The following is a 12188-nucleotide window of genomic DNA, read 5'->3' as shown; positions in this document are numbered from 1 at the left end:
TGAGTTATAGTTCATATAAGGAAATCAGTCAGTTGAAAAACTAAATTCATTAGGCCCTGATCTACAGATTTCACATGACTGGGAATACAGATATGCATCTGTTTGACACCTTAATAAAACAGTAGGAGTGTGGATCAGAAAACCAGTCAGTATCTGGTGACCACCATTTGCCTCATGCAGCGCAACACATCTCCTTCACCTAGAGATGATCAGGCTGTTGATTATGGCCTGTGGAATGTTGTCCCAGTCCTCTTCAAAGGCTGTTCAACGTTTCTGGATATTGGCGGGAATTGGAACACGCTGTCGTACATGTCTATCCAGAGTATCCCAAACATGCTCAATTAGGTGACATGTCTATCCAGAGCATCCCAAACATGCTCAATAGGTGACATGTCTATCCAGAGCAACCCAAACATGCTCAATGGGTGACATGTCTGGTTAGTATACAGGTCATGGAAGAACTGTGTTTTTTTCAGCTCCCAGAAATGGTGTACAGATCCTTGCCACATCGGGCCGTGTATTATCATGCTGAAACATGAGATGATGGCAGCAGATGAATTGCACGACAACAGGGTCTCATCACGGTATCTCTGTGCATTATCATGCTGAAACATGAGCTGATGGCAGCAGATGAATGGCACGACAACAGGATCTCATCACGGTATCTCTGTGCATTATCATGCTGAAACATGAGGTGATGGCAGCAGATGAATGGCACCACAATGGGATCTTATCACGCTATCTCTGTGCATTATCATGCTGAAACATGAGGTGATGGCTGTGGATGAATGGCACCACAATGGGATCTTATCACGGTATCTCTGTGCATTCAAATTGCCATAGATAAAATGCACTTGTGTTCATTGTCTGTAGCTAATGCCCATAACATAACTCCACTGCCACCATGGGGCAACTCTTCACAACATTTACATCAGCAAATGACGCCATACATGTGGTCTGCGGTTTTTAGGCCGGTTGAACGTACTGCCAAATTCTCTAAAACAACATTCAAGGTGGTTTAGGGAAATTAACATTCAATTCTCTAGCAACAGCTCTGTTGGACATTCCTGCAGTCAGCATGCAAATTGCACAATCCCTCAAAACTTGAGACATCTGGCATTGTGTTCTGTGACAAAACTGCACATTTTAGATTGGCCTTTTATTGTCCCCAGCACAAGGTGCACCTTTGTAATGATCATGCTGTTTAATCAGCTTCTTGATATGCAACACCTGTCAGGTGGATGGATTATCTTGGTAAAGGAGAAATGCACACTAATGTAAAACTTATATGCTTTTGTGCATATGGAACATTTCTGGGATCTTTTATTTCAGCTCATGAAACAAGGGACCAACACTTTACATGTTGCCTTTCTATTCTAGTATTTACAGGAATAAACTGGCTCAAACTGGTGTGTGTGTCCAGTGTGTGTGTGTGTGTGTGTTCAGTGTATGTGTTTGTGTGTCTAAGGTGTATGTGTGTGTGTGTGTGTGTGTGTGTGTGTGTGTGTGTGTGTGTGTGTGTGTGTGTGTGTGTGTGTGTGTGTGTGTGTGTGTATGTGTGTGTGTGTGTGTGTGTTGTCATGGATATATAAAAATGAGGATCTCCTGGAGTCCAAGTCAAACCAAGATTCTTTATTTCTGAGCTCAGAAAGAATACAAAATGTAGACAGTCTGAATTCAGAAGAATTGTGATCTCATAGAGAATAACAGAGTTCCACAGTGTAGACAGTCTGAATTCAGAAGCATTGTGATCTCATAGAGAATAACAGAGTTCCACAGTGTAGACAGTCTGAATTCAGAAGCATTGTGATCTCATAGAGAATAACAGAGTTCCACAGTGTAGACAGTCTGAATTCAGAAGCATTGTGATCTCATAGAGAACAAGTGGTTTGCAACACAGAATTATACAGGAGATTATAACATGACAGTTTCACAAGGTTAGTCTAATACTCAGTTATGTGGACACATACAATTAACATTTTAATTTACAGTCTCTGTGTGCCCAGTGTGTGTGTGTGTGTCTCCAGTGTGTGTGTGTGTCTACAGTGTGTGTGTGTGTGTGTGTGTCCAATGTGTGTGTGTCTCCAGTGTGTGTGTGTCCAATGTGTGTGTGTCTCCAGTGTGTGTGTGTGTCTCCAGTGTGTGTGTGTGTGTGTCCAATTTGTGTGTGTCTCCCGTGTGTGTGTGTCCAGTGTGGGCGTGTTTAACTATACTTGTGGGGACCAGAATAGTAAACCAAGAGAAATTTGACCAACTGGAGACATTTTGTTTGCCCTCACAAGGTCAAATGTTACTTCTAGGGGGTATATGGTTAGGGTTAGAATGAGGTTTAGGGTTAGAATGAGGTTTAGGGTTAGTTTTAGGGTTAGTTTGTTGGTCGGTGGAGCAAACAGGTACTCACGCACGCAGGAAGGCAGGAGAGAGAAGCTATGAACAGCAGACGAAAAAACGCGACTGTGGGCTTTGTTCCAAGCAAAACATTGGGCGGATAGACCGACATTTCAAAGTTGCCCACAAACTTAAGTCTGGTACTATCGAATGGAAGTAAGCTATGCTAGCGAGCCGGCATTCGACTGACAGACAGCAGCCCGAATCAGGGCAGTACGATGGTGGTGGAACACGGCTTGAGCCCAGGAGGAACACTGACAGTGAGTGGTCGGCTGAGCAGCAGCTGGAGGATGAGGGTGAGCAGTCGGTGGTGGCGGAGCAGCAGCTGGAGGATGAGAGTGAGCAGTCGGTGGTGGCAGAGCAGCAGCTGGAGGATGAGAGTGAGCAGTCGGTGGTGGCGGAGCAGCAGCTGGAGGATGAGAGTGAGCAGTCGGTGGTGGCAGAGCAGCAGCTGGAGGATGAGAGTGAGCAGTCGGTGGTGGAGGAGCAGCAGCTGGAGGATGAGAGTGAGCAGTCGGTGGGGGTGGCGGAGCAGCAGCTGGAGGATGAGAGTGAGCAGTTGGTGGTGGCGGGAGGATGAGTGAGCAGTCGGTGGTGGTGGAGCAGCAGCTGGAGGACGAGAATGAGCAGGAGTGGTGGTGGTGGCGCAGCCAACCAGTCAGAGCGGTGGTGAAACACGGTCGGAACCGAGGGAGCAAGGCTACGTCGGGGGACTTCAACGGATAGCGAGAGAGATGAGGTCGACGGTGAGTCATCCACTATTGAAGGTCGGGGGCCTACCAGGAAGCAAGTAGAAAAAAATGACATTTTGACCGAATATGAATGCTTCATTCGGGGTAAAAACCCTTCAGTGAAACTTATTGACAATAGTCATTTACATTATAGTCACAGAAGTATATCCCAAGTAAGGGATAGACTCCGCATTATGTCAGAGGGCATGGCCGATTGTCACGCCCTGAGCTTAGAGAGTCATTTTATTTCTCTTTCTCTTCGCATTCTATGTTTTCTATTTCTTTGTTTTTGGCCGAGTGTGGTTCCCAATCAGAGGCAGCTGTCTATCGTTGTCTCTGATTGGGTTTCATACTTAGGCAGCCTTTTTCCCACCTAATGTTGTGGGTAATTATTTATTTTCTGTGTGTGTTTGTGTGGGCCATGATTGTGTCTGTTTACCTGTTCTTCTTGTGAAGGTTTCACTTCGATTAAAAGCCATGTGGAATTACATGCTGTGCCTTGGCTCATCTATGACAGGGAGTTTAAAGACAGTGAATGTGACACCGATGAAGGACTGTGTTCCCTGGATAATTACATACGTATGTCTGAGCGGTATAGCCAATGTGAAGACCGTGGTTTGGCACCATCCACATTAAAAATCTATCGGGCCGTTGTTCGAAGTTTTCTGAAGTATCTTCTGCAGTTCTGATGGACGATTCTGCGGGCTAAATCCGGTGGAATTAGAAAGGTTGCTTGGCAAAGATGGATCGGGATTAGCGGCAGACCCAGGCAGCGCACAGGGCAAAATTTTGCGAACGCTGTAGAGACGAGGTGCTCAGCGCTGCGGAGATAAGCCGGTTTGTCGAGCTAGGTAATCAGGCTATTCCTTCAGTTCTCAATAGACTGGATGTCCGAGCCACCTGCTCTGACAGACGTAGGTTTGCGGCTCTCATGACCAGCCAGTTGGCCATATTTAATGGCATTAGGCAATCCCCAGTCACCATGTGTTAGTGGAATTTCTAAATTCCTATATGTTTTATAGCCAAATCAGATTCACACTCGCTCTAGTTCATTAATGAGGTGTACGTTTATTAATTATGCATGAAGTAGATCGAGACCAGTCTTAAAAGTCAGGTAAACAGCGTTTAATTCAAGTGAGTACTAACCACATACACATATTTCCACAGGTTATAAACTGAAAATGACATCATCAGTTTCCCACACTCTCTCCGATTCCCACAATAGCCCAGTGTTTTCAGGTCCAGAGATGTCTTCTACTCCCCTCATAACCCAGACATTCCAATCTGTCTAAAAGATATCTTCTCCTCCACAAATGGTACATCAAGGACCATTCTTATCGGTCAGAAAAGATACATAATCCCCCTCCCTTAAACCGCCCGAGAGGTACAGACAATTAATTCGTTTTGCTTACATCTTCAGTAACAGCTTAACCAAGAGCCCATACATTTCATACCATAACATAATAGTATTAGAATAAATGGTTCTAATTGAAATGTATACATTATTAATCATTTCAACTATAATTTCCTCCAACAATCCTCCCTTTGATTAACCTCATAGTCCGCCCCATCCCGCATGCGGTATCGTTACTACAGCCTCAAGCTCATTACCATAACGCAACATTAGCGATTTCTAAAAATCGCAGATGAAATGAAATAAATATGCCTGCTCTCAAGCTTATCCTTTTCTTAACAATCCTGTCGTCTCAGATTTTCAAAATATGCTTTAGAACCAGAGAAAATCAATAATTTGTGTAAGAGTGGTGATAGCTAGCTTAGCATTTAGCGTTAGCATTTAGCACGCAACATATTCACAAAAACCAGCCAAGGAATCAAATAAAATAATTTACCTTTGAAGAACTTCAGATGTTTCAATGAGGAGACTCTCAGTTACATAGCAGATGTCCAGTTTTTCCTGAAAGATTATTGTGTAGGACACATCGTTCCCTTTTGTTACTATGCATTTGGCTACCGAAACTAACCGAAAATTCAGTCACCTACATGTCGAACTTTTTTCCGAATTAACTCCATAATATCGACTGAAACATGGAAAACGTTGTTTGAATCAATCCTGAAGGTGGTTTGTCATATATCTCTCCATTGAAAGCACCGTCCTTGAAGCCTGCTTTGTTCTCAGATTCGAATGGAAAAATACTGGGAGCTGATTTTTGCGCACCAAATGCCACGCAGACACCAAGCGGGACACTTGGCAATTGTAGTCTCTTATGGTCAATCTTCCAATGATATGCCTACAAATACGTCACAATGCTGCAGAGACCTTGGGGAAACAAGATAAAGTGTCCGTTCATTCCTGTCGCATTCACAGCCATATAAGGCGATCATGGAAAACGTAGCCTCAGAAATCCTGTGCATTTCCTGGTCGGTCATACATCTTGGTTTTGCCCGAAGCATTTGTTCTAAGGGACTCACAGTGAAAATCTTTGCAGTTCTGGAAACGTAAGACTGTCTTCTTTCCAAAACTATCAATTCCAAGCATATATTCGAGCATCTTTTCGTGACAAAATATTGCGCTTGAAACGGGCACGTCTTTTTATCCAAAAATGAAATATTGCCCCTATAGTACTAACAGTTAAATATTATACATTCAAATCTACATCTAGTTTTATTAACATATTAACCTACTAATAACTAAGCTTATTATAAAGGTTTATCAGATTATCATATGAATAGACACATAACCAACATTATTATAAATGTTTATCCGACTCTTCACCCATCATTAATCAAATCTAACCTTAACTCCAACTGTTTTTAAACCTACATCAGAATCATAACTCTTCTTTCAGGATTTCCGTTACAACCTTCATTAAAAAAACAGTTTAATCATTGAAACAAATTACAATCTAATTCCCCTTCATCTCAGCACTAGTCTCATCAAATAAATTCCCCACAAATGAAAGATCCAGATTCGTCCACTTCCTCTGTAGACATGCCTTCAGTCCTCCACGGGTCAGAACCTGGAATCGGCCCATACCGCACCATCTGTTGTGTCATTGATCTCTCCAGAGTCCTGGAAACAAGGCCTCGCACACAGGGAATTAGACAACAGCCGCATAAAACTAAAACATTCACACAGGTGAATGTAGCCCATAACACAGCATTTTCCGAACATACTATCAACCCAATTTAGTTCAGAGAAGTATCCACCCCAGAGTTTCTGCCAACCTGTGAGCCAGGGTGGTCAAACCAGCTGAGGCTTCAGGCACTGATTCGTCCGGAGCTCTGTTATTTGGGATGTAAGCACAAACATGGTCCTGATTATCACGCATACTTCTCCCTTTTCCGCCATTAACATATCTAATGCAATTCTATTCTGTCAGGCCTTCCAGCTGGTTGCTTCAGCCTGTTCTACAAAACCTTTAATAACACCTCTGGTATACCTGCTAAAGCGCTGCTGATTATCATAAATATAATTAATCCAGTCCACGTTCTTGTGAGAGTAGAGCCCTGGAAATGCTTAACTCTAATCCTGCTAGGATCTGATTTCTTGCTTTGACTCATCTGGCACCTCCCCTGGAACCCCAATGTTATCAATGTATACCTTGTCATCAAATGACCCAGATGGAGTGCTTCTCTTTTCCCGTTTAGATAACTTCATGTCCTGGTGTCTGAATGACATCCCCAACGCACATGACCCCACCCAATCTGTGGTTACTAGAATTGTTCCCCCACACAACCACTAGATGTCAGCCCTGGCCCATCTTCCTCTCAAATCCAACAGCGTCTTTTTAGTTGTAACATTCTCTGTTCTATTACAAGTACTAACTTCTCCCACATATTTTCATGAATACTATACCGGGCCAAACCGTAATAATCTCCTCTGGATACTGTAAAGGGAGGAACCTGGGGATTTAAATAGTGCAAATCGATACAACTGTCATTATCTGGCATTCCTGCTTTCGTGAACAGCTTTACCATACCGACCCAAACTCCTCTACCCAGAACCGTACTAGGGTGTCGACCAAGACCTGGTCATCTCCCTACCACAACCCTTGATCCTCCTTCATTTCTATTTAAAGGGTTAAGCGTATCTTTATGCCACTCTACTCTACCTTCCTCCATACTGGGTGAGTGGATTCATAGCCCTCTCCCAATGAGCTATGACCTGTGTCCACGATCAATATGGGAACCTGCACCGGTATCTCTTCTATATTGGAACAAAATCCTCACCGTCTAACCCATGGGTCAAATTACCACTCTCCGCATACTCGTGTAGGACGTGCTGTATCAGGAATATATCACCCACGACAAGACAGCTCAGACGAACAGCTTCCATGTGAAGCCCCACCCTCTCCCCTAGAACACATCGCTTAGCAAGAGCCAGACACATCTTCACTTCTATGAACAACAACAGTGAGGAAAGGACAGGTAAGGTATTTTTCATTCGAGAGATGGCCCCAGAATTCTGTTAATTCCAGTTCTCCTCTCGAACTCTGTTATTGTTCCACAGTGTCATGGTGCCTACCCTCCCGCAGTGCGATATGAATCCGGGTAGCTCTTTCAGCTAGCTGTCACCAGGAGTCCTTGGTATGGTCCCCCCAACAGGCCTATGGGACTGGATTGAGTGACTTCACCTGTAGTTCACCTGTAGTGCATAAAATCTTGGACATACAGGTTTGGTTAACAAACAGTTTCTCATTTGTTCTGTTTATTAGCTAAAAAAAATATTAGTTAATTATCCCGTAGGTCACATCCTATTCTAGAACACTATTTACCCATCCCCCCTTTGTTACCTGGCTCTGCTCAGGTAACAACCTTACCTACACTAAATAATGACTTAGGTAAGATTAGTATATTATTCTTCTGTTCTGACATTATCATTTAGGAGCGCCCCTTTCATTTTCCACATGTCCAATTCTCGCTTTTGTCTCCACTCAGTAACTGTTATCTACACATTATGTTATCTTTGCTCGTCCTGGCTCCCCTTCTAAAACTTCTCCTCTCTGCTCTCCAACCTTCAAGGTCTCTGCAGTGTGGGGGAGGGCTCTTTTGTCTGCCTTTTCCCCTATCTGTCTGTAGCTCTGTTTCTCATGTTTCCAAATTTGAACTACATGTCTCACTGTTTGGCTTTATCTAAAATCATAGATTTTTAGAAAAAACATGTCTATGAGCGGCTTTTCTCTAAAGTCCTTACATTTTTATTTTTATTTTTTTTATTTCACCTTTATTTAACCAGGTAAGCAAGTTGAGAACAAGTTCTCATTTACAATTGCGACCTGGCCAAGATAAAGCAAAGCAGTTCGACACATACAACGACACAGAGTTACACATGGAGTAAAACAAACATACAGTCAATAATACAGTAAAAAAATAAAAAATAAAAAGTCTATATACAATGTGAGCAAATTAGGTGAGAAGGGAGGTAAAGGCAAAAAGGCCATGGTGGCAAAGTAAATACAATATAGCAAGTAAAACACTGGAATGGTAGTTTTGCAATGGAAGAATGTGCAAAGTAGAAATAAAAATAATGGGGTGCAAAGGAGCAAAATAAATAAATAAATTAAATACAGTTGGGAAAGAGGTAGTTGTTTGGGCTAAATTATAGGTGGGCTATGTACAGGTGCAGTAATCTGTAAGATGCTCTGACAGTTGGTGCTTAAAGCTAGTGAGGGAGATAAGTGTTTCCAATTTAAGAGATTTTTGTAGTTCGTTCCAGTCATTGGCAGCAGAGAACTGGAAGGAGAGGCGGCCAAAGAAAGAATTGGTTTTGGGGGTGACTAGACAGATATACCTGCTGGAGCGTGTGCTACAGGTGGGAGATGCTATGGTGACCAGCGAGCTGAGATAAGGGGGGACGTTACCTAGCAGGGTCTTGTAGATGACATGGAGCCAGTGGGTTTGGCGACGAGTATGAAGCGAGGGCCAGCCAACGAGAGCGTACAGGTCGCAATGGTGGGTAGTATATGGGGCTTTGGTGACAAAACGGATAGCACTGTGATAGACTGCATCCAATTTGTTGAGTAGGGTATTGGAGGCTATTTTGTAAATGACATCGCCAAAGTCGAGGATTGGTAGGATGGTCAATTTTACAAGGGTATGTTTGGCAGCATGAGTGAAGGATGCTTTGTTGCGAAATAGGAAGCCAATTCTAGATTTAACTTTGGATTGGAGATGTTTGATATGGGTCTGGAAGGAGAGTTTACAGTCTAACCAGACACCTAAGTATTTGTAGTTGTCCACGTATTCTAAGTCAGAGCCGTCCAGAGTAGTGATGTTGGACAGGCGGGTAGGTGCAGGTAGCGATCGGTTGAAGAGCATGCATTTCCTTAATCAATCTATCTTAATCCTAACAATAATCCTAAATCATCACAGATGTCCTATATTCCTGTTAAATCTAATACTATTTAAAAACGTATAATAATCAAACAAATTCAAAACAAATGCAAAATCCTTCCTACACTAACAAGCCCTCTCCTACGGGGACCCTCATTATTCTATCTGACAATAACATGAATTTAATATGTGATGCAAAGTGTGGAATACCTTCCCCTATTTATTCTCAATGATAAATATGACTTTTTCTCTGTTACAATACCAAATCATTAATAGCCCATTCAAAAACTTTCACAGCTAATGTTGTAAAACAGAATCCTGAACCCCTTTCTCATTTGCGGTTCAAACAGTAATTCTAAGCCCTCAACCAAAACTGCTTCATTTCTAATGAATTTACCTTAAAACTAGTAACTTAATATGACTCCATTCATTATACAAATGACTCTCCCCAGAGGCTGATCAGACCTCAGAAGACAGTCACGATAAGGTCAAAAGGTCATACCATATTAGACATAAAGAACCCTTTATCCTTAAAATAGAAATAGTCACCTGTGTAATTAAAACCCATAAAATAAAAACTCATAAGGTTCCATATGTGAGCGTGCCTCTTTAAAATACCTTTGCACTAAAACAAATAGTTCTAACAATTGTTTTATGTGTATATATTTGCAGACCTTTTTCAATTTGGTCGTTCATGGCTGCTCTCTCCCCCAGGTTATAATCCCAGGAAACATCTAAAATTGAGACACTTTAAACATCAATTTTCCCAGAAAAACACAACACTCCTAACTAGCATTCACTATGCTAATTCCGATTCAGAAACTCAAAGGTGAACTATAAACTAAACCTAATGATGATTCCCCTTTAACTAAAATCATTAATCATAAGTTTTAAACACCGTCAATGTATATATTTACTTAAATGAACATGTTACCCTTAGATACAATTAACCCGATACATTTCTCAGTGTAAGAAATCCGTAATTTAATCCCCGATATTTAATAAATATGCATTCGCTTTCTCCCATGGCTACTTTAACCTGTTGCTTCTACTCGGGACGCTTGCGTCCCAACTAAAGCTCTGGAAATGCAAATGCGATACGCTAAATGCTAATAGTATTAGTTAAAACTCAAAAGTTCATTAAAATACACATGCAGGGTATCGAATTAAAGCTACACTCGTTGTGAATCCAGGCAACAAGTCAGATTTTTAAAATGCTTTTCGGCGAAAGCATGAGAAGCTATTATCTGATAGCATGCAACACCCCAAAAGACCCACAGGGGACGTAAACAAAATAATTAGCATTTCGGCGTTACACAAACCGCACAATAAAATAGAAAACATTCATTACCTTTCACCATCTTCTTTGTTGGCACTCCTAGATGTCCCATAAACACTATTTGGGTCTTTATTTTGATTAAATCGGTCCATATAAAGCCTAGATATCGTTATATGTAGACTGTGTGATAAACGAAAAAAACATAGTTTCAAAACGTAACGTCATTTTTTAAAATTCAAAAAGTCGACGATAAACTTTCACAAAACACTTCGAAATACGTTTGTAATGCAACTTTAGGTATTAGTAAACGTTAATAAGCGATAAAAATCATCCGTAGGCGATGTACATATCAGTAGCTGTCGTCTTGGAAAAAATTTCAGGAGAGAGCTCTTCCGGAATGATCTGGGCGGAGACCGGAGGTACGTCGTGCCCCTCTTTCGGTTCAACCAAGAATCAAAGAGGATTAAATTCACAAGATACTCGACTGCATGGGGATGCTGTGGGAGTTGAATGCTCGGTCTTATCTAATTCGGCTCACTGTTAACAATTGCTGGAAGTGGCGCAAGGATATTTATTTCCATTTTCTGTGATCAGGTTTTCCTGCGCTTTCCGATGTAACGCACGTTATGTTATAGCCACAGTCGTGATTTAACCAGTTTTAAAAAACGTCTGAGGGTTTCCTATACACACATTCTAACCATATGAACGTACTATATTCCTGGCATGAGTAGCAGGGCGCTGAAATGTTGCGCGATTTTTAACAAAATGTTCAAAAAAGTAGAGGGTAGGAGCAACTAGTTAAATGAATTAGTGAAAAGTGAGTTAACATTCTAATGTGAATGATAATGATTTCTAATATTGTGTCTGGTTTCATCCATCAGATGTCTGTGATCTCACACTGGACCCAAACACAGTAGACAGACGCCTCTCTCTGTCTGAGGGGAACAGAAAGGTGACATGGAGGAGAAAGAAGCAGCCGTATCCTGATCACCCAGAGAGATTTGAGGACTGTGGACAGGTGCTGTGTAGAGAGGGTCTGACTGGGCGCTGTTACTGGGAGGTAGAGTGGAGTGGGAGAAGGGTTGATATAGGAGTGACATATAAAGGAATCAGCAGGAGAGGAAGGGTTAATGACTGTTGTCTTGGACACAATGACAAGTCCTGGAGTCTGTACTGCTCTGACAACAGTTACATTGCCTGTCACAATAATAATCGGACTCTCATAGACGTCCCCTCCTCCAGCTCCCACAGAGTAGGAGTGTATCTGGACTGGCCAGCCGGCACTCTGTCCTTCTATAGAGCCTCCTCTGACACACTGACCCACCTGATCACATTCACCTCCACATTCACCGAGCCCCTCTATCCAGGGTTTAGGGTTTGGGGTGATGGCGACTCAGTGTCTCTTTGTCAGTGATACACACACACACACACACTGTACAAACACACACACACACACACACTGGAGACACACTGGACACACACACTGGACACACACA

The 12188-nt window shown here is 42.3% G+C and overlaps 2 protein-coding genes across 4 annotated transcripts in view; both read left to right on the top strand.

The window, feature by feature from the left end:
• LOC135564800 (NLR family CARD domain-containing protein 3-like) overlaps nucleotides 1–12188 on the top strand; it is a 152043-nt gene that overhangs the window by 65123 nt on the left and 74732 nt on the right. The window lies entirely within an intron of this gene.
• LOC135564814 (stonustoxin subunit beta-like) lies at nucleotides 11549–12113 on the top strand (the record flags this gene model as incomplete). Its single annotated transcript, XM_065010884.1, has 1 exon — nucleotides 11549–12113. A coding segment is annotated over one exon (558 nt), but the record flags the coding sequence as incomplete, so codon positions are not given.

This window comes from Oncorhynchus nerka, linkage group LG26 (assembly GCF_034236695.1).
Source record: "Oncorhynchus nerka isolate Pitt River linkage group LG26, Oner_Uvic_2.0, whole genome shotgun sequence".
NCBI classification, from domain to species: Eukaryota; Metazoa; Chordata; class Actinopteri; order Salmoniformes; family Salmonidae; genus Oncorhynchus; species Oncorhynchus nerka.
This window is presented reverse-complemented; position numbering and strand designations above follow the sequence as displayed.